At 33.3% G+C, this 25,035-nt stretch overlaps 1 protein-coding gene across 11 annotated transcripts in view; it reads left to right on the top strand.

Annotated features, from left to right (window-relative positions):
- The window catches only part of Syp (synaptotagmin binding cytoplasmic RNA interacting protein), a 39,846-nt gene extending 24,208 nt beyond the window's left edge, over positions 1-15,638 (top strand). For 7 of the 11 annotated variants that reach the window (XM_029318097.2, XM_029318095.2, XM_085489923.1 and 4 more), the window contains 3 exons: positions 2,312-2,460; positions 6,321-6,486; positions 11,121-15,638. In XM_029318097.2, the coding sequence (XP_029173930.1) occupies positions 2,312-2,460; positions 6,321-6,486; positions 11,121-11,368 (563 nt within the window). In that variant the 3' untranslated portion in view covers positions 11,369-15,638. The remainder of the gene's footprint in view (positions 1-2,311; positions 2,461-6,320; positions 6,487-11,120) is intronic. The other 4 variants (XM_029318098.2, XM_029318099.2, XM_085489924.1 and 1 more) reach the window with 4 other exon arrangements.
- The last annotated feature ends 9,397 nt before the right edge of the window (positions 15,639-25,035 follow it).

Raw genomic sequence — 25,035 nt, forward strand, 5'->3', positions numbered from 1 at the left:
ATAATAATAATAATAATAATAGTAATAATAATTAGAATCAACTGGTTGCGTGTTCTTCTGCTTTGCTGCCCTTGCTGTTGGTTCAGTTGGGCAAGTTTTCGCCCAAGTTTTCCCGTTCGCTGCTTATTTAACTTGGCAGTGTTTGCAATGAATGGCACCAGGTCTCCAAAGCCGGAATTTTTCCTATTTTATCGATGCACATTCTCTCGTTGAATGGTGTATAGTCGATTATGACTTGGATTGTATTGGAAATGTATTGTTTGCGAATCGGAAGTGTGAATATAATTCTATAAATAGATAGGTAAAATGGCTTACTTTCCAAATTGTCTGCTTTTAAGTTTATTTCTAATTTTTTAAGAATGACGTTGAAAAAATGAAGAATAAACATGCAGGTAAATGATTCAGTATAGGAGAGTCTAGTCTAATTTCCAGAATTGTAAACACACTTTTTTGATTTGTAAACAATAAAATTTGAAACAAATAATAAAACAAACTACAGTCAGTCAGTTGCTATTAACCAACTAGAATCGCATCCAACTGCATGTTTGCATTATCCCCAGAACTGATTGAACTTTTGTCACTAATATAAAATACAAAATGAAGTTAAAATAAATAAAATGCGAAAGTTCGGACAACAATATTGTTGGGTATATTTTATAAAATTACGAAATCCGTTAAATATCAAAATTTGTCCTGGCTCTTCTCTATAAAATCGCATTATGACTCATAAACGAACCAATGGAAGAAAATCGCAATTTAGTCTGCGAGTCTTTGACTTAGAATAATTTAAATAAATATTAAATCTGGTATAATTGAATAGGTAGGTTAGAATATATCTGTGTTTAGCGATTCCTATTGACATATTTTCGGCTCTGTATGATAAATATTTTTTGTTTACAGCAGATTGAATTAAAAAAATTATGAATGTCAGGATTTATCATCAGAACATTATTATTACTGAATTAGATGGTTTTCCTAAAGGAGGATGTTAAAAAAGGTCGATTTTCCGACTATCGATAGAACCTAAAATTTCATGGATATCTATGAACCATATAAGATGTAAAAATAATGGTCTTTTTTCTTAGAGATCTGGGAAAAGTATTGAAAATATATCAAAACTATTGAAAATAGCGTCATTCGATCGATCTGAAGACAACTAAAATTGATGACATGGATGAATTTTCAATTAAACCAAGTTCTGGTTAAGCACTTATTAAATAATTTTTGAGATCAATAATATTGTAATATCGGGATCGCAAAATTCAAGATTGCGGATCCAATATGGTAGATCAGTATTGAGAGAAACTAAATTCCAGGATATGTAGTTACTTCCGAATAAAAAATACATAGAAAATATTAATAGTTTTCATATTTTTTACATTAGAATTAAAGAATTATATTCAACATTGAAACAAAAATATTTAAATAATAAAACTAAAAAACATAATGTATTTGAATGTGGAATCAGATCTTTTATTCGGAAGTAACTACATCCTGGAATCTAGTTTCTCTCAATACTGATCTACCATATCGGATCCGCAATCTTGAATTTTGCGATCCCGATATTAAAATATTATTGATCTCAAAAACTATTTAATAAGTGCTTAACCAGAACTTGGTTTGATTGAAAATTCATCCATGTCATCGATTTTAGTTGTCTTCAGATCGATCGAATGACATTACTTTCAATAGTTTTGATAGATTTTCAATACTTTCCTTAGGTCTCTAAGAAAAAAGACCATCATTTTTACATCTTATATGGTTCATAGATATCCATGGAACTCAAATTTTAGGTTCCATCGATAGTCGGGAAATCGACTTTTTTTAACATCCTCCTTTTCAATAGCAAACATTTGAAATATTTATTCAAATTAAATTATTATTTTTAAATATTTTTTGGAGTGAAATTTTCGAATAATCTTACACTATTTATCAAAAGAAGTATGATAGGATAATGAATATATATAGTTACTCGTGTGGTACTGTTATACAATATTATATATAATTGCAACTGACAATGAGTTTTTTATTGTTTTTTTTTGTTTGCTGAAAAACCGTATATTTTTTTGTTATACGAGTCATTTTATGTGCGATATAATTTTATGAAATTATTTTTGTTTTTCTCTCTTTTAATTTTTTATTTTTGTTAATATTATTTAGCATTTTTTCAAAATTATCTTTTCCCGGCATGCCTTTTTTATAATATTTGAATTAGCATTGTTGAAATAATGTTATATTATTTTAGTAATGTTGCTAAAATTGGATATATCGTGGCTAAATTTGGGTCTATTTGTAATGTGTGTTTTTATAGATTATGATTACGACTATTACGGTTATGGGGATTATCGAGGTGGCTACAGTGATCCCTATTACGATGACTATTATCGATACGAAGATTACTATTTCGATTATGCACCGCCTCCGCCGCCTGCCAGAGGGAGAGGCAGGCAGCCTCAACCGGTGGGTCGCTTTTTTTCATGGTTCTAAAAAGTCATTTTTGTTTCTGAAATTATGTATAATTATCTTTTTTATTTTGTGTATATTAGAGCGGTAGTTTGACTGTGGCACAGTGTTCGCGGATTCTCCTAATATGTATTTATACGTTTTTCCAATTTTTGCCTATAAGATATCTCACTCTCTGCTTATATACATATATTATCTTTATCTGAGCGTGTGCAAATTTTAACGCTGGCTAATTGCCTATAGTTTATGATTATTAATTAACGTCCAAGGAAATGCACACAAAAAATGTGTGTTTTAATGTATATTGCCTTCATAATATTTGCATAATAAATGCATTTCACAGTATACCAATAATAGCACTCATCCGAGCTTTAGAATTTTTGAATGAATTTTGAGAGAGAGCGAGTGCATGAATAAATAAATAAATGAATAGATTAATTAATAGATAAATGGATGAATATTTATCATGAATGAATGGATGAATGAATGAATGTAAATGAATGAATAAATTAATAAATGGATAGATTAATTAATTAATTAATTATTTAATTAATTAATTAATTATTTAATTAATTAGTGAATTAATTAATTAAAGAATGAATGCTGTTTAAAGTACACTGTGATGCATTGTATTTACATAGAGATATACCCACACACATGCACGGATGCGCACACTCATACATCTACGCACGTACGCACAAATCCTAATATATATACTGTTTAACAATGCCAACGCTTTAATACTAAAGTTAGTTTTAATCCCTTTAATCCGAACACTTTGCCACTTTCAAATTGCTTGCAAATCATATCTGAGCCATGGTAGACCCATTCTAAATTTTCAAACAAGATATACAGCCGGGAAAAGCAATTTATCAGTCAAAAAGATAGAAAGATAGAAAGAAAGAAAAGAGAAAGGAAATATGCAGAATATAGAAACCAAACGTAATTAAATTATTCGAAAAATTCTCTGAAGGAAGGAAGAAGATTGCACATTTTTATATTGTTGCAGGATTAATCTCTTAATCTTACTTTTCTCTCACTGCTGCCCTCTAGCACAGTTTCAGGAGAATTCCAGATATAGGCAGAAAGCAGCGTACAGGACTTTCTCTCTCACATACACACATGCACATATATATAAAAATCTATATACAAACAATTCACTGTTTTTTCTTCCTGTAGAGCGACGTTGCGTCTCGTGGCTCGGATATGATATACTTTTTCTATGTCTAGTTACAGGGTTATCCAAATATGACGTAGGAGAGTGTATGGGTACAAGGCGCAAAATTTTTTTACCGTTTTATTTTTACCATATCTTTACATTAAGATCAACTTTCTCTCTTGTTAATGTTTAACTATTGTTGTACACAGTATGTATTCAGTCTTATATGTTGTCTTAGTATAGTATGTTTTACCCGGCGTTGTTTTTTTTTAACTATAATGTAGAGAGAGAGGAGGAAATACATTTTTATTTCATGATTATACTATTATTGGTGCTATTATATTAAGGATATTTTTTTAATTATGCAGTTTATTAAATAAAAATTTGTTTTAAGAATAAAAAATAAATAACACGCGTACATATAAAGGTATATTGTACAATAAATGGAATTTTTATATCATTATTTTATTTTATTATTGTCATATATATTACATAATCTAGTATACTTTTTTCAATCAATAATGTTTTGAAAATATTTAATGCTTTTTCATGTAGTGTTGTTATTGTACATAAACATAAACAGTCGTACTTTTTTCAATTAAATCTTTTACAGGAATATCGAAATGCATTTGTATAAGAAATATAGCGATATATTTTTGTGTTTTTACGATATTGAATATTCTATATTTTACATTTGAGTAAACAATCGTTTAACGCTTGGGGGTAGCACATGATTCACATACATATACATATACACGAACAAGTTAAACTATACTTACAGCACTATACTATACTGTGTACACTGCATTATATTATAGTAGTATATACTACAATATATTATATTAATTACACTTATAGTACTATACTATATAAACTATATTACACTATATTATAGTACTCTATTGTGATGTACTATAGTAGTATATATTATAGTAATTATACCATACTATAATACAATACTATAACTCTTATAGTATACTATAGTACTGTATAGTCGTATATATTATAGTATAGTACGATCACATAGTATGGTATATATAAAGTATACCATACATATAATAGTTATAGCATGCTAGATGTGTATAGTTACTATAGTAATACAATCATATATAGTATACTATTACAGTATAGTAATGTAGTACTATAGCTATAGTACACTATAGTACTATAATTGTATCACTATAACACATACTACTATACAGCACTATAGTTTCTACTGTAGCTTACTTATAGTGATGTATAGTAGTATATATTATAGTACCATAGTATACTATGGACAATTATAGTATCATAGTATACTGTGACTATAGTATACTACTATACTATATTAGTATACTATAGCTATAATTACTGTAGTACTATACATAACTAGCAAAATGTAATTGTTATACGTATAGTATACTTTATATATAGTATATTTTATATAAAATTTTGTATATAAATGCTAATAAGTTCGAAGAGGAAAAGTTTGAACAAGAGGAAAAGTTTGTCGCAAGTTATAAACAATGTGTCTCAACTTGAGGGATGTCATGTGAATTTATTCACGAATAATTTATTGTACATGTATTACCTAATTAATTATATGATTAATTATATCACTTGTTATATTATGTATTGTGCATAGGTTGTGTGATAAAAACCATCACAGAAGATAGATGACGGAATAGAGAAGATTATGTGCCCCTCTCGTATATAGCACCAGTAAACACACATCTCACAACTTTTGCTTTGGCTCTCGCCGTCCGTTTTCCCGCCCCGCCCTTCCCCCTTCTTTTTCATGTATATAAGATATACCCATATAGCTTCCAGCTGCTTATGAATCACTTTTTTTTAATCGCTTAATAATGTTGCGCCATTTATTTATATAATACGCCTTTTGGTTGAATTTTGTTTTAGCTACCAGTGCAATAGCTTGTGTCGCTTAAAAGTTCCTACGCCAACCAATCAGTTCGCTTTTCGCTTTACTACATTGGATAACTCTGCTAACTCCTACTGCTGTATGTAAAAAAAAACACGTGGTTAGTAAAGATTTGGTTATAGGATCTATCTCTTCTGCCGCGTTTTCCCTCTCTTTTTCATGCTTTCTCTCATTTTCGTTTTGTCTTTCGCTATATTTTTTTATCTCTTTTCTTTTTCTTTCCTCTTCTCTTTTCTTCCTTCTCTCCTTTTCCTTCATTCTTTTTTTTTTCTCTGTTACTAATCTATTCTCACGCTATGTTCATGATATATGTATGTGTGCGCATAAAATATATATATATATATATATATATATGTATATGCGCACACACATACATAAGCCTTGTACATATATGTACATCTCTAAATATGTGAAATATGCATATATGTGTAGAAAAAAATACTCTGATTAGCCATATGTTGACCAATTTTTTTTTATTTTTATTGTATGTTAATAACTTACATCCCTTAAAGGGCTACTCTACTGTAATTTAATTTTATATATATATATATATATATATATATATATATATATATATATAATAGTAGAGTGGCCCTTTCTTCTATCCTATATATGTATATGTATGTGTGTGTATATATATATATATATATATATATATACACACATATATAGGATAGAAGAAATAATTTAAAAAAATATATAAGATAAGATTGAAAAGATATATGCAAATGACTATGTAATTGGATAGGGTAACAATTTGGGTGTGTGTTATTTGGTCAGGCTGGTCGTGGCCGTGGAGTAGTGCCACGTGGCCGAATCGGTGGCCCGCAAGTCCGTGGGCCAGTCAGGGGGGGACGCAACCCCGCAGCTTCAGGGGTCCGTGGGGTCCAGCGGCTGGCCGCTCGTGGGGGGGTCCGCGCCAAGGGAAGTTTACCAGGTGAGGATGGTCTGTATCTCCACAATGAATCATCTTTTACACTGTTTAACATACATTTAACACTGTCCCCATTTACATCTACACGTAGATTTACCCCATTTACATCTACACACATATACACGCGTACACATGTTTATCCTGACTGAATAATTGATCGAATAATTACAAGTTTCTATCACTGACATTGTTATTTATCTCCAATTATTGTTATCGTGAGTTATACAGGATGAGTCACTTTAATCAATATACGTAAATATCTCGTAAAGTAAGCAAGATGAAAAAAAATGTTTTGTACAAAAGTTATAGGGGTTAGAGGGGGACATCTGATGGTAACCTTGATCCTGACTTTGGAATCTAATTTAAAAGTCGTATCAAGATCAACTTAATTTTTTTAATGGAACCCCCCATTTTTTATTACATATTCTTGTAGCTTATCTCGAGAGCTTTCCAAAACACTATAATGAATAATTTTTCATTAAATACTTTTTGAATGATAAAGGTTTGAAGTTAACAATTTTTTGACATAAAATATAAAATCTTGTAAAATATTCAGTTTTCGGTAATCATACTTTAATATTTTTATGCACAGAATAATGAGACCATTCAATTGGTGTAAAAAACACATAGTTGCCTTAAAAAAGATGTACATATGTAATTTGCAACAGTTTTTTAAAAGCAACTATGTGTTTTCTTTACATCAATTAATTGGTCTCATTATTCCGTGCATGAAAGTATTAAATTATGATGATCAAAAACTGAATATTTTACAAGATATTTTACAAGATATTTCATGAAAAAACACTTTATTATAGGATTTTGGAAAGCTCTTGGGATAAGCTATAAGAATATGTAATGAAAAATAGCAGGTTTTATTTAAGAAATTGAAGATGATCTTCACGTGACTTTCAAATGATTATATAAGGTCAAATCAATGACATCATCTTAGTTTCCCTCGAAGTCAAAGAACTTTAGTTTGAAACATTTTTTCCATCTTGTTCACTATACGATATATTTACGTGTATTGATTAAAATGACTCACCCTGTATATTGATAATGGAATTATATTGAAACGTTATTGAGGAGCATCTCCAGAAGAGTCGTCGACATCGCATCATGAAGTAAATATTCTGTCGTACGAATGTAAATTTAATAATGAAACATTAATATTAATTGGAAGTATGGCTTGACTCTTTAGTAGCAATTATTACTGTAAGAAAATTACTATTTCTTTCAGCAAATATACATAAAGTTTTTTTTTGCAATTACTATATTGCTATTATACATAGTTACTAGATTACAGATTATCGCATCATGTAATGTTCTACTTGATTTTTCTTAAGGCTTCTTGATTCTTGCCGACCATGTCAAAATCGTGACGTTAAAGGCGAGAAAATACATGCTGAAAATTTTTGCGTGCAATTTTTAGATAAAAAGATATTTCAATGAAACAACACTACAAAATTCTTTGACATGTAAAATTGTCCGAAAACTAACATTTTTCCTTTATAACACTGTTAAATAAAAAATTACTCTTTCGACCTTCAGAACGAGACTAGTCATTTTTTATAGTTTTTTGGACGCTAAACACGAATCTGTCTTCAAAATTGCTCCATCAAGTCACAATTTTAAGAGACATGCAATTGAAGTTGCAAAAACGGTTATTTTCACGAATTTTGTTTATAACTACAATATACGACATGCTAAAAAAGTTTTCTTGCCGACAAAATGAAGTATATTAGGACTTTCAACCCTCAATAGGAATTTTTGATATCGGTTATGGTTTATAAGATATCCATAGTTGAATATGGGGTATTGCAGAAGTTAGCTGACTAAATAAGTGATTTACTTAGATTGACGAGTTACAGTTTTAAATTACGTTTATTTATTCTTTAAGGTCTTTTAGGTCACTGAATATGAATCCAATGTCAAAATTGTCAAAATTGTGAGCTGAATATAGCGGATTTATAAAAGAAATTTTTTAATTTTTGCATTCCTCATATCGAGAATCATTTTGAATTTGACAATTTTGACATTGAGTTCGTATTCAGTGACCTAAAAGATTTTAAAGAATAAATAAACATAATATAAAACTGTTTGTAACTCGTCAACCTAAGTAAGTCACAGCTAACTTCTGCCCCATATTCAACTATGACTGTCTTATAAATCATAACCGATACTGAAAATTCCTATTGAGAGTTGAAAGTTTTAACAATATACTTTATTTTGGTTGCAAGAAAGCTTCTTTAGCATGTCGTATATTGTAGTTATAAACAAAGTTCGTGAAAATAGCTCTTTTTGCAACTTTAATTGCATGTCTCTTAAAATTGTGATTTGATAGAGCAATTTTGAAGACAGATTTGTGTTTAGCGTCCAAAAAATTATAAGAAACGACTAGTCTCGTTCCAATGTTCGAAATAATATATTAGCTAACAAGTGCGGGGAATCGTAAATCGGCCGAGAGTGCGAAAGTTTGGCGCACGAGGCGAAGCCGAGTGTGACAATCCGCACGATCCGCACATGTTGGCTACGATATTTTGTGTGACCGGTGCGTGGAAAGGGAGCCCTTTCTAAAATCCCATCATGTGCGTAAAGGGCGACTTTTCGCGCGCCGGTTTGCTCAAAAGTAATTTTTTGTTTAACAGTGTTCTAAAGAAAAAATGTTAGTTTTCGGACAATTTTACATGTCAAAGGATTTTGTAGTATTGTTTCATTGAAATATCTTTTTATCTAAAAATTTTATCTAAAAAACATGCAAAAATTATCAGCGTGTATTTTTCTCACTTCTAACGTCACAATCCAACATGGTCGCGGTGAGGATTAAGGAGTCGGTAACTGCTCTATATAATATACTTTTTGCTAAGAAGCTTTCTATTAGATATCTGCTTTTAATCTGCAATATAAATTTCTCTATTTTGTCTCTACTTTGTAAAAAAGAAGAAGTATGTTGAATACATCTAAATAGCATCCAAAGCATCTAAATTATTCTGGATAATTTTTTTTCCGTGATTGACAACAATACACATTAATTTCTACTACCCCTTCTTTTTTACAAAGAAAAAGGGGGAGATATACAGATAGTACATATACATTATGTTTATTCCTCGTTCTCCCAATAACCAAAATGTGAAGACAATTAATTACAATTAAAAAAAAAGGAATGATTATGTATTGAATATGAATGTCTTACATTGTTCGAGATATTTAATTGTATTCTGATTCTCTTTTTTACAGATTTTTGCTTGATATATATTTTCAGTCGTCTCAAGGTTTTTCGAAAGTGTTTATAATTTAGAAAATAGTAATTATACGTGTTAATTAACGTGAATATTTAGTGTTTATACTTCATATATGATTGCACATTCCTTTACATTTTCATGAATTTTTTTACATATTGTTCACCTTACAGTAAACGATCCAATCCACCTTCCAACCAAGGTATCCGAGTCCCATCTACTTGATTGTAATCGAGGAGTAGGTTAGTTCTTCCTTTTTTATGACAGTATTTGTTCAAAAGCCTGTCAAGAGTCTTGTAATTTCATAAAAAGTTAATAAAATATCTCTTTCGTGTTATTTTAATCTTTTACGAGAATCTGAGCTTGTTATGACTCGACATTATACATTTTCACAACACACATATACTCACATACACAAAAACTCTTACGCTCTCTTTCATTGTCCTATATATACACAAGATGTGCAAAAAATCCTGGAACGATCTAATATTTCGGAAAGAAAGCATTTTATTAAAAAATGTTTTAAACATAAATTGTAGTCAGAAATAAATATTTTTATCGGCTCTCAATATAAAGAATATAAATATGATGTTTTCTAAATTGGCCAACAGAGCCAAAGCACGAAAAATTTTTTCGCGCCTATTTCTCCATATGTAAAGTTTCGAGATTAATTTATATATGGAACTTTATGATCTCGTACCAAGAGATACAGTTCCGAATAATTAATTTTTTGTGCTTTGGCTCTGTTGGCCGATTTAGAAAACATCATATTTATATTCTATAAATTGTAGTGTTTAAAAGAACCTAATTTAATCCATTTAACAGTTTAAACCTTAGATGTAGTACCAAGGTCATATCAAGGTCATCTTGAATTTTTCAAATATAATTACCATCTTTTAGATAAATGGATTTCTCACAATATTCTGCACAAAAAGTTATAAGAGCAAAATAGTCAAAGAATTAATAATTTAAACGAGATGTTTTATACTTTAATTTGACATAATCTTACATAAAATGAAATATCTAGTAAACTATTCACTTTTTAATCATTTTGTCTTTATAACTTTTTATGCAGAATATTGTAAAGAATCGATTTATATAAAAAAACATGACGGTTCTATTTAAGAAAAATAAAGTGACCTTTATATGTTCTTAATGCTATCTAAAGTCAAATAGGTTTTTTTAAACACTACAATTTTTGTCTAAAACATTTTTAAAATGCTTTTCAAAATGTTAGATTATTTTGGAATTTTTCACTCTGTATGTGTGTATATGTATATATAATATTTTCCAAACATCAAGCACAATGATAGGATATTGTTTGATCTAATATATATTAGTTTTTTTTTTTTTTTTTTTTCCCCATCCAAATATTTGTTTTAACACGATCCTGTGTGATCTTTTTTACAGCAGGTAAACGAAAATTTGACGGGGGTCACCAGAACCAGGGGGAATCTAAGCGTCGCTTCCAGAGCAACTGGGGAAACCAGCCCCTCGCCCAACAACCGCTGGGCAATGCATACGGATTGGCGAGTGTGAATGGTGGCAGTGGTGGTGGTGGCGGTGACATAAATTTCGGAAATAGAGCCGGCACGCTCGGCGGTGTTTCCGGTGATGATCACGAATGGTATCAAGACTCTTACCAGTCATGGAGCTAACTTCTGCAAGCTTGTGAGTGATGAGAAAAAAAAATACGCACGCACGAACAAATGCATGAAAAGAGAAGATGAAGAGGAAGGGAAAAGAGAAAGAGAGAGAGAGAGAGAGAGAGAGAGAGAGAGAGAGAGAGAGAGAGAGAGAGAGAGAGAGAGAGAGAGAGAGAGTAAAGGAGAAGAGAGAAAATTAACATCAAAAGGAGGAAATATATGTATGTGTGTGCACGTGAAAGAGAGAGAGGAGGGGAGAGATACTAGACGAACGAAAGAGGGGAAAAATCATCCATTTATATTATCGCTCTTAATCGATTCGAGTAATTGTAAATGTTTTTTCATATTAATAATAACAACGCAGCAACTGTACTCTGCGCCACCACCATCGTCCGCTGTTGTTGTGATTATGTACAGTGATGTGCCACTGAGACTAACTTACATCGGAGTGTGACCGCCCACTCACCCCGTACTATTATTATTATTATTATTATTATGATAATACTAATCTAAGTACCACTACTGCATTGTCACATTGTTTACTGCCAAGTGATGAAGATCAGTGATGTTGATCATAAGGATTGTGATGGCTTGTATTAGTTAAGAGAACTCACGGAAGCCTGCAGTTTAATACATGATGCTGTTATGAATCTATGAAGCGTGCGTGTGTCGGATAAGCGAAATGAAACGAAATAGGATAGCATGAAGGAGAAGGCAAAGATGTTGGGGAACAAAAAAAATATAAAAGAAAAATAGATCAGACAAAAATTTCCAAGGTCGAGGAAGAGGCGAGAAATATTAGTAAGTACGTAGATGAGCAGAAACGAAGGCACAGGGCGAGAATGCGATATTTAGCGAGTATGCAAGATAGATGAGGCGTCCAAGACGCTGTATTTGCAAGAAACGAGAGAGAGGAGAAAAGGAGTTTTCTTTAAGCGGAATGTGTCTTTGTATGTGTATGTGTGCGTGAAGCGTGCTAAGTGCGCCACAAGACCTTCTATTGTTGGTCTATAAACGTGTACAGTCAGTGAAACTATTATTATTAAGAGTCAGGCAAAGTTTCGCGAAAGTAGCGAATGTAAAACGTTGCAAGACAACGGAGTTTCTGCGAATGTCTCCCAGATTAAGTTCGATTACAGTCAGATAAAGGATTTTATTAAATAAGAGAAAAAAAGAAAAGGGGGAAAAAGTATTGCTCACTATCGTAAAGAAATGCTGCTTGTACAGTAAATTTTTCAATAACACTACCCGCGTAGTAAGACAAATTCAGATTCAAATCGTAATATATTTATTTGTTGGTGTGTTTTTTTATAATTAAAAGAAATTAAAAATTGTTCGTTGAAAGCAAATATAAAAGGTGAATCTATTTCCTTTGGAAGAGAAATAAAGAGAGTGTATTGTTTTTCTAAATTTTATGTAAAAAATAAATTTGTTTTTTTTTTGTATTCTCTTTTTAAAAAATAAGAGAACGTTTTTAAAGATGACTGACTATGAATTTGATAATGATAGTCACAGATTGAAGTAGGATGTAAAATCTAATGTTTACAAATGCATGAACACATACAGCACACATTTTGAGTGTTGACTTGTTGTTATTGTTAGCCTGTTAGTTAATTAGTAAGAGTTGTAAGTGCGGGCTGTAGTTGGTCCCTGTCCCTGGAGCCCAGACACCCCCTGTTCTGGATGATTATTTGAAAAAAGAAAGAAAAAAAAAGAAAATAATGCAAATAATTTGTATTTTACACGCACCCCTGGAATATGAAAACAAATACAACATAAAGACAAAAAAAAAGAAAAAAAAGATTTAATTGTAATAACAGAATAACTGCATATCAGTCTCCTGTTTATTGTAACACAACAACCAAACGAGACGACAATCGCATATATAACAATATATTGGCTCTAAATCGGATTTGATATAATAATAGTAGAATTGGCGGATATATATATGTAATACAATATGGAGTCTGATTCTACATCGAATGATTATTGCCATAGAGACCGACCAATCATAAATATAAAAGATCGCATATATATCACATTTGTAACCTGGAACCGTCATATATGATTTACAGGCTGACACACACTCTAAACACACAATATAAAAAAAAATACGACGAAATCATAGGTACGTTACAACAGATAAGATGATCTAGATGATTGTTTTCTCAATCTCGTATTTATGAGCATTTTGTTAATTTTTATTCATGTTTTACTTAAGTCTAACTCTTCTTTGTCATCGATACTGTTTTACTAGTAGCGATGAATTTGATTCATCTAGAAGTAATGTGATTATACGAAAGAAAAAATTCTCTGTTCTTATTGCGATCATTGTTTATTATATATGCTTATCCACAATATCATATTGCGATCATTGTTTCGAAAAGGAAAAGGAAAGGAAAAAAACAAAGGAAAAGGGAAAAATCCGAGCAACTTGCGAAGACGCGATTTGTATTGGTGATCTACTTTTCATTCCTCTCGTGCTCCCTTTTTCACCGCCCCTTTTTGCTGATTATTCGCTTACCATATTTTATATATCTTTATCTACCTACTCTACTTACCTACACACCCTATTTATGAAAAGCATAATATCGAGGGTATAATAATATTAATATTAACAATATGATAAGGATGATATTGCTAATCATAATTGAGTGGGTTTTTGTGACACACATGATAATATTCCAACATAATAAAAAAATCTGGTTTTTCTGTGCAAAAAATTGTAATGAATAAAAAAGGAATAATAAGAACATGATAGAGAAAAAAATAAAGGAAAAAAATAAAACAAAAAGATATGTTATATATATATACATATATTATATATATATATATATATATATATATATATATATATATATATATATATATATATATATATATACACACACACACACATACAAGTACATAGATGCAGAGATACGATTATGAAGAGAGTTCGGCTTGCGGGGGCAAGGAATTATAACTTGGCTAAAGCGGAGACAGTTCACGGTGACGAGATTCTTAGACTGATCTAGGTACTAGTGTTTATCGATAATACCACCCGGCCCTGCTCCGGTTTAAAAAGGCGTCCCGAAAAAAAATATATATCACCGACGTATCTTTTTTTTCTATTTTTTATCTCCATCCCTCTTCTTGTTTTTCCTTGTCCCACCTGTATAATCATCTTCTGATCCTCTTTTTATATTTTGATAATTTGTAATGGGGTGCCTGGGAGAGAGGCGGGGGGGGGGGGGGAGTTATCGGTCGCATTTTAGGATATTTGCACCACACACACACACACACACACACACACTGTGGCTGGCGATGCCGTAGCCGCGTGCTCTTTTTTTATCCGGTCAACGCCCCGATTAATAATGATGATGATGATGACGATGATGATGATGATGATGATGATGATGATGATGATGATGATGATTGATGAATGATGAATGATGATGATGATGATGATGATGATGATGATTATGATGATGATGATGACAATATCGATAATAGTGATGATGATGACGATAATGATAATGATGATGTTGATGTTGCGATGATGATGATGATGATGATGATGATTCGTGGTACATTTCTTTTTTCTTCGAGGCATCATCATATCATTCGGGGTTTATCATGTCGTAGTTGGCCATCTCTCATGTCGAATGTTGTGTGATCCTTGGGTCGCGAAACGTTGCGAACATTGATCGAAGTGACCCACGAAACACATGTTTTTTTTTAATTATTATATAAATATATATTATATTTCTGCGAATATATGCATTTTTGTGACGTGATGTTATTTAGCACTAATTAACGAGAAAGAAGGAAATCGTACGATATAGTTTAACGAAGGATTCAGTAAAGAAAAACACCCACCCCCAAACCCCCGAAAAGGAAAAAAAAAGATACATGTACATGTTATATTTTTTTGCGCTACGTATCAGCTCCGTAGCTATAAAAAAAAAACAGACGTGCAAAATTTTTATCGCGAAATTTTTTTACCATTATTGACAATTATAAATTGTGTTTTTTCGGATTCTTTATTATTCATCTCCTATCTACTAATTTGCTTTGCTTTATAATTCCCGCAATTTTTATTTCTCCAAGTTGCCCCTAACTTTAGTGTGAAACGTAGTTAAACATAATGATTAATGATGAATTTAAAAAAAGAATGTTATAACATGATTCCTTTTTTCTGGCTAAGAGCTTGATTTTGAAGTATCAAAGATTTTTGTGTATGACCAGATGTATTCTACATGTCTCAATAAACAGTTGTATGTGAATTACCTTTCTTAAATTTGTGCTGCACTTTATTTCGACCTCTTTTCTTTCAACTCTCCGTCGCGATCATCTAATGACTAATATTTTTCATATGATAATAATTATTTATATGTTATACAGGGTGTTACAAAAGTACCGGAACAGCAGAATAACTAAAAAAATATGAGTCTTAGAAAAATTGTTAAGCACTGGGTTTTTATGATTTTTCCTGGCTATCTGAACGTCAGATTTTATCTAACGTTCAGATAACCAGGAAAAAATCAAGATTAAATGAAGATTATCATTTTCTTTAAACGATATACATTTTTGTTTGTATTTTTGTTCATATTTGTTTACATAAATGACATCAAAACTTCTAAAACATTATTATTTCATATAATTTATTAAAACTATAAAAAATTATAATACTAGTTTTTAAAAAATTTTTTTATTATTTTAATCGAGACAGTTAGTGTTTCTTAGATATTCGTCCCTATATAAAGCAATTTCTAGCTTCAATTTTTCATAACATGCCTAAAAAATAAGATCAAATGAGAAAATGCACTTTAATAGGAGATAAATAATACATTCATGACGTATTAGAATTTCCATATACCGTTAATATTTTTACAAAAATCTCAAATATCGCAAAAAAATCATTAACTCAATTATTTCGAAAATCTGATGTGATGACGAAAATTAGCTTATTGTTAGCATCGTTTTCAGCATCCAAAAATCTATTAGAAACACTTTGTCTCGTTCAAAATAATTTTTCTTTATCATTTATATAATTTTTCATATATATATAATTTTTATTCTTATGTAACATTGTAATATTAGAATGTAAGTTTTAGTTTAATAATTAAATATTAATAATAATAATACATGAATTTTAAATCGGCCAATAGAGCCCAAGCGCGAAAAATTAATTCTTCGGAACTGTATCTCTTGGTTTGAGATTACTAAGTTCCATATATAAATTAATCTCGAACTTGCATATGGAGAAAAATAGGCGAGAAAAATATAGGTCCGAAAAGTCGCTGAAGCGGGAATCGAACCCGCGTCTTTCACTTTCCGGACCTTTTTTTTCATCACAGCTGTCAGAACTACATAATGCTCCCATCGAATTTGGATATAACCTCTTTTTTAGTGTTGATGAAATTGAAATTGGTTTCATTATTGGTTTATCACCTAAAGCATCTTCCATCTCGTCATAAAATTTACATGTTTTAAGTTCTGTTCCACTTTAATTGTTATGGTCTAATTAATCTCGAACTTACATATGGAGAAAATAAGCGAGAAAAATATAGGTCCGAAAAGTCGCTGAAGCGGGAATCGAACCCGCGTTTTTCACTTTCCGGGCGACTGCTCTTACCAACTAAGCTATTCAGACCCTTTCGATCCTATATTTTTCATTTGCCTTTTTAGTAGATGTTAGTAAACCGTTTTCGCCCGGAAAGTGAAAGACGCGAGTTTGATTCCCGCTTCAGCGACTTTTCGGACCTATATTTTTCTCGCCTATTTTTCTCTATATGTAAGTTCAAGATTAATTTATATATGGAACTTAGTAATCTCAAACCAAGAGATACAGTTCCGAAGAATTAATTTTTCGCGCTTGGGCTCTATTGACCGATTTAAAATTCATGTATTATTATTATTATTATTATTAATAATATTGAGAGCCGACATATATTTCTTATCTGATAATTAAATATATTTTATTATTCCTCAATTTTATTGTGCCTATTTTACAATATTTACATTTAGTAACATTTTTTATATAAAATAGTACATTTCAATGAACTCTATTAAATATTACAACAGTTATAATATTTTTTAAGTCTTATAAAAAAAATAAACTTGTGTTAATATTAAGCTTCAGTGACAAGTGCACATCAGTATTCACGTTTTATTTCTCCTGCTTCTTCATTAAGTATATTTCCAACATAAACTTCATCATTTTCCACTGCTTCCAAACCTTCTTGTATGTAATTCTCTACATCTTTGTCAATACCATCCAGACATATATTATGTAATACTGTACAAGCAATTATGACATGGGGGATCATTTCATTTATGTTCATATTGAGAAACTTCAATCTACGGAATCTACTTTTTAATAATGCAAATGCACATTCAATTACTGATTGTTTTGATGAAAGAGCGGTATTAAATTTCTTCTGAGCCTGTGAAAAGATATAATATATATATTTAAACAAATTCTCTTACTACAAAAAATATAAGATATGTAATAAAATTATCTTACAACTGTAAGTTGACCACGATCAATATATGGGGGAATACACCATGTTAATACGGGATATGCTTTATCGCCAATAATGAATTCGCCATTTGGAAAGTAAGATTGTTTATCTCTTTGAACTTCTTTCCATAAATCTGAATTTTTGAAAACTTAAATCTCCAACTAAACCTGCATATCCTGCGAAACAGTCAGTGAATCTCATACAAGTATCACAGACTGTTGCAAAATTATGGCATGTTTTCTTATAAGTTCTATAATATTAGGAATCAATCTAAAAAGAAAGAAATTTATAATACTATATTTTTCTTTTTTCCTAATTCTTATTATGGGAGTTTTTCAGCAACAACACACAGCGACACAAAGTTATTCTATCTTTGTTGTTTACTGGTATTGAAAGAAGATGAATAATACACTATGTCGCTCTGTGCCATTGCTGGAAAGCTCCCTATTTATGTTATGGTTACAATGGATATCAATAACATGGTTACTTACTTTAGGAGCTTTTATAAGAATATGTGTACCGTCAATTGCACCAATTATGCCTTGCAATGGTGAATTCTTATTGAAGTCTGCTTTTACTCTATCAAGTTCTTCGCCTCTTGGCCATGAAATGATTTAGCTTGCTATATATTCAAACATTTAATAACTTTCATGAAACTCTTGTATAATGAACTCTTAGCAAGATCAAACTTTTCCCCTACAGAACTGAAATCAATTATTCATACTAATTAAATCATTACAAGTACAAGAGTACAAGAGCAAATATTAATCAGAAACTTACCGATAAGAATCAGGTGTTGCTAATAACCATAATGATCCCAGTAATTGTTTTCTTACTGGAATAACAGTTTTTCCTTCAGAAAATGAGAGCACAGGACCAAGTTTTGCTTTCAGATTTTCATAAGTTGCTGGGCTCATACGAAAATGTCTTTTAAACTGTTGTGTTCATTCTCGGAATGATTCTTTCAACATAACCTTCAACTCTTGAAGGCTTTCGTTGAACTCCACGTAACTGAAATCTTTTTATATCTCCTTCATCTAAATCCGAATCACTAGTTTTGCTGTCTGTATTAAAAAATACATTGCAACGAAGAAAATCATTACTGAAAGCAATTGCAGTAAGTGCAACAGCTCGCCGGTGTTCATCCATGTTTCCAATAATTTGAGGATTGCTATTTATTTTCAAACTTCGCACACCGGAAAATTATGGCAAGTGCGTTCTGATTCCATAATCCTCTTAGACACTAGACACTAGTTAGATTTTGCCTATCACCTATTCACTCCATTACCCACCAGGTGGAAAATCGGAACGCAGTTCAGGAGCAGTGTTGTTAGACGGGCTAGGTTTTTTCGCGCATGCGCATTGAATGTAGTATTAATGAAGTAGTCACTCGCATGAAATGGGGTCCTGATTTCCCCCTCTGTTTAATTTTTCTTAAATTATTGAAAATTTTTTAAAATAATTAATGAATCGTATAATTTTTATTATAAATATAATAAATTTAATTAAAAATGTTAAATATAAACATACAATAAACAAATAATGAAATTATAAAATATATACATATACGTGTACCTATGTTATAACATACGTAAATTACGAGTTTAGTTTTTATTTATACAATTTATAATTTGAATTATTGATTAATTTTAATATACATAAATTATAATAATACACTTTTATATTACATATATTGTAATAATTTATTTATTTTTACGTACGTTCAATTTATCTGTTTCCTGCGATTCCGCCAAAACTCCGTGGTCCAGGGTCTTGGTCCGTAGTTGCGCGCGCAAACATCATACGTTACTGTAGTCGTCATGGTTACGTCACGGTAATACGCGCATGCGCGAAAAAACCTAGCCCGTCTAACAACACTGTTCAGGAGACCGAACTCCTTAGAATTTCAGTGGTGGGGGTAAGTCAAAATACGGTCTCATTTCATAAGTATAGTAAGTAAAGAAGCATACTTCCTCTCTCTCTGTGCGACTGTAGCAAACAACCATGAGCTATATTTTAAGATTGCTTTAAGTTAATATTTTATGTTAATAATTTATGATTTAAATTGTTGCAAAATTGAATTATATAATTTTAGATATAAAATTATTATTATTAACAAAAATATGTGTATGCATCATTATGTCGTATATATTTGTGTAAAATCATAGATAACATAATTATAATACAAATCTGATTTTTGAAATTCTCACTTGTATATTTAAAGTAAAATTATTATACATACTTTTTTGACTGTAATGTCTCAGTTGATTTGCTCTGCAAAAACGTAGAGGTGGATCAGCAGCTGAATAAGTACAAAAGAATGAGCTCTGCATATGGTCGAGATGTGTTCTGGTACAAAAATTCTCTGATAAATACACTCTCTCCAAAGTCCTGTGCAAAATTTATCAATTCTATCTAACAGTTTCTTTGTATCATCCCTAGCATAATTTTAAAGAATGTAACCAGCTTGACAGCATCGATAAGTGTATGCTTGTACGAGTTTCCATCGGATATGTATGTAAAGCGATTATAATAATACAGGCACACATAGTCTTCCCACTTTGCTCCGGCTTTCCTGTTCACGTTTTGTTTTGCATAGTAATAAGCATGTCAAATAAAACTATTCCCACATATGTGTAAGCAAGTGCTTCGTAAAGGCGTGTTGTTTAGAAAAGGTTTTTAGTTACATCTCATACAAGTTTTGATCAAAATTAAATACTATTTGTGCTGCTTCTGAAATGCTTTTGTTTATTTCACAGCTTTGTTCCTTGAGACATAGCACTGCATCTATCTGATACAGATAGATATATAGAAAAACCAGAAGGACCAATCAGAAGATTTAGTCTCTTTACACTTTGTCAATAACTCATATAATAGCTGATACCACAAGATGCTGTTTCTGTGACGAACATTAGCCTCCACACTAGCGGCATATTTATAAGCTTTATCCAATTTACGCTCCAGCATATAATGATTTAACAATTGTAAGAAATTTTTCCCCTTTTCCCCACCGAACTGACTGGCGAACACGCGGGGAAAGCATGACACCCGATTAATTGGTCGGTCGGCGCCCCGTTACGCGACCCAGGCCCGGTATTCTGGGGGTATTCTCCCGATCGCGCGCTCGCTAGGCTTTTGGGGTATAAAAGGAGAGAAGGAAGAGTTACGGGGGACTCGAGTGAAAGGCATCTGCCCTTTTTGGTTGTAGCCCTCGATATTCGACTTGACTAGAGCAACCTAACGGTTTTGTTAACGTGATAACGTTTTTGTATCTCGCTCGCAATTTCTGATTTGAAGTAACCGTGAAAATAGCGACGCAATTCGACATAGTGAGTCGATCCTGATATCTCTCGAAGTGTTTGGCCGGCGATTATAATTAACCGCACCCGTACAATTGTGTTTCCATATTAAATGAATATCTCTAATATACTGTCCATTAATCAAGTGACTCCTTATTTAGTTGAGACCCTCAGCCGTTCCTCGTTCTCCTGTTGTTGTCCCAAACAGGGCATTTCGAGCTCAGCTTCTTAAGAACAATTAGTGAGAACAACTTATATTTCGAATGACAGAAGAGATCTTACAGTATAAAATTCAGAAGTGGGATAACTCGCCTTCCCTTAAGAAAATTGTACGTATATTTAGGGATAGCCGCGTCCCGCATTCCTGAGCTCGCCGTTCACCGTTTTCACGAAAACATCACGCGACGCTCAAGGTGACGCGTATGTTTTTGTTCCTGTGATAACGTGCTAGGTGACTTCGATATTGTCTAAGACTGTGTTCGAGGCAAGAACGGGATTCCACATCGGACAAAGAAATCTATGGTTGGAACGCGAGCCCAGCGGGATCAGTGGCAAATAATGGAGCGAGATCGGCTTACAGCCCTATCTATGGATGATCTGCGACAAGAGGCCCTACGTCATCAACTGCCAGCAACAGCTGATCGAGAGGTGTTGATCGAAGCGATCTCGGCACATTTGTCCCTCGATAGTCCGACGGACGAAATGATGCCTTCTGCATCAGGTTCCCGCACTACCACCCGGGAGGATACGCAAAGGAAGTGGCAGTGCAGATCGGCGAGGGTCGGTGCCATCAGTGGTCGTGACACCTGCCGCGGGAACTGCGGCGCAAACTGGGGCATTGGACCGCCTCACTGAGACCTTGGCTGTATTTATGCAGCAGCAACAACAAATCTTTATCCCCAGGGGACCTTCCCCAGAGCAGGAGGAAGTGGAGCAGATTCGTTCTCCAGCAGTCAGTACATCATCGCCGGCACAAGCGGTGACCTTGTTAGCACCGCAAATTCCGGAGTTCGGCGGCACGGACGAGGAAAACGTCCATATTTGGTCACAAAGAGTCGACAGAGTGGCTCAAGTGCATCATGCGTCGGAAGACGTCGTGCTCCTCGCAGCCTCTAGTAAATTGACGAAACTCGCAAAGCAGTGGTACGAGATGCAATCCGGCCACGTCTTAGAGTCGTGGTACGAACTAAAGCAAGCAATGATAAAGATGTTTGATCGTCGTGTCTCGTTTACTGCCGCGATGCAAAAAATTGAGGCTCGAAAATGGAATCCGGCTAAAGAATCATTTGACCAATATTCAATTGACAAGCTAACATTAATTCATCGTTTGGATCTCCCTAGTACAGATGCGATCAACTTGATAATCGGTGGCATTCCGCAACATTCACTTCGTGCAACGGCTTTGGCGTTAACCACGCAGTCTGTAGATAGATTCTTGGAAGCAATGAGGAGGATCACCTACGGTATGGGCGACATGGAGAAAAAAAACCATCATCAGAGTAAAGCCATTAAGAAGGACTACAAAGCAGCTGACGGGAAGACACAGGGCCACAAGGACAGGCCGACCAAGGGAGCATGCAATTATTGCAAAAAGGAAGGTCATTGGAAATCGGACTGTCCACTGCTGAAGAAGAAAGAGCGGACAGTAGCAACGGCCTCATCCTCCTCCCCGGCACCGGAAAAGACATCATCTTCCACGCAGCCGACGGCAGCGGCGGTCGAGGATAACAACAGGGATAAGTTTTACCTCTCTGGACCGTTAATAATAATTGACAAAATCAATAATATAGATTGTAATTTGAGCGCGCTAATGGACACAGGAAGTTCAGTCTCATTTGTTAGTTTGAGTAATTTTCAGAAATTTTTCAATTGTACGCAAACCGCGTTAGAACCAGTCGATCGGAAATTTAACGCTTTGCCGAAAAATCCGATTAACGTCCAGGGGAAAATTAATTCCGTGATTAGCTTTAAATCATTCCCCGATCGTACTTACGAAGTCTGTCTTCACGTAGTTGATTCAGATTTTTCTGAAATGGATTTAATAATCGGACGTGATTTCCTAGAGAACTACAATTTAACATTAATTTTCCGACCGACTAGGTCCGATTCCACTGCATTTACGCAACTCCTTTTACAATCGGATGTTTGTTATACTGAAATGAATGCGGAATCTTTGTTAGATGAGTGTGAAATAGATTTCGGGCTAGCGGAAAAACAACAGCTCAAAGAAGTGGTCTTAGATTGTTTAAATACCGAGGTTAAGGTAATCGACGATGACTATTACGTATCGGTTAATTTGAAAGACCATTCAACGTACGCATTCGCACCTAGAAAATTTGCGCTAGAGGAGCGAAAACAGATTCGGGCGATTACCGATGATTTATTGGAACGCGGCATTATCAGGAGCAGCACGTCTCCGTACTGCGCAAGAAGTGTTCCCGTGCGGAAGAAAAATGGCAACCTGCGACTATGCGTAGATTTACGCCCACTGAATGCGCGCATTCTTAAACAAAAATATCCTTTTCCTCTGATCGAGGATTGTCTGGCGCAATTGAGCGATCGAGCGGTTTTTACATTGCTCGATTTAAAAGACGGGTTTCACCAAATCAAAGTCAACCCTCAGCATACGAAGTACTTTTCATTCGCGACGCCCGATGGGCAATTTGAATATGTACGATTACCCTTCGGTTTTTCGGAAGCACCCGCTGAATTCCAAAAACGCGTCGTCCAAGTTCTGCAACCGCTCATACGACAAGATAAAGTTCTAGTCTATATTGACGACATTTTAATAGCAAGTCGATCGGTAAAGGAAAATTTGGAAGTATTACAAGAAGTCTTATTAGTTTTAAAAAAATACGGTTTTGAGTTGAATTTCGCCAAGTGTTGTTTTTTGAAGAAAAAAATCGAATTCTTAGGATATATAATTTCCAAGAATCAAGTAACCATGAGCGATCGTCACACGGAAGCCGTGAAGAATTTTCCTGCTCCGAAAAACACTCACGAATTGCAGCGATTTCTCGGGTTAACTAATTATTTTAGAAAGTTTATACAAAATTACGCACATAAAGCAAGACCGTTACATAATTTGCTACGAAAATCGGTAGACTTTAATTTTGACGCAGAATGTACTTCCGCGTTTGAAATACTGAAAACTGAACTGACTGCGTATCCGGTACTTCGCTTGTATCATCCAACCGCACCTACTGAGTTGCATACTGACGCAAGTGCTCAGGGGCTTGGAGGAATACTTCTCCAGAAACAATCAGACGCGAAATGGGCCCCCGTTGCGTATTACAGCCAAACGACAAATAGCGCGGAGTCGCGATATCACAGTTTCGAGCTCGAGATGCTCGCGATTGTTCGAGCGGTGGAACGCTTCCACATTTATCTATACGGTATAAAATTTACAGTAATTACGGACTGCAATGCGCTAGTCTACGCAGTCAATAAAGCGAATTTGAACCCCCGAATCGCTCGTTGGACGCTGCTATTACAAAACTATGATTTTAAGGTGGAGCACCGTCCGGGAAAAAGAATGGCACACGTCGACGCGCTTAGTCGCCAAGTATTCTATTTAGAAATCTTACCCTTGGAAAGGGAGCTAGAATTTAAACAGCTTCAAGATCCGCGAATTAAAGAAATTGCTGATAGTCTCGAATTTGATGATAATAATAAATTTCAATTAATCAATGGATTGATATATCGGAAAGGAGAGGACCGCGCGCGCTTTGTAATTCCCGACGCGATGATCCCCAATATTCTTAGAATATATCATGATGATATGTCGCACTGTGGATTTGAAAAAACGTACCAAGGGGTACACGGATCGTATTGGTTCCCAGCTATGCGAAAAAAAATTCGCGATCATATT

Source organism: Nylanderia fulva, unplaced genomic scaffold, assembly GCF_048542155.1.
Source record: "Nylanderia fulva isolate GAGA-0341 unplaced genomic scaffold, ASM4854215v1 Scaffold91, whole genome shotgun sequence".
Classification (NCBI taxonomy): Eukaryota; Metazoa; Arthropoda; class Insecta; order Hymenoptera; family Formicidae; genus Nylanderia; species Nylanderia fulva.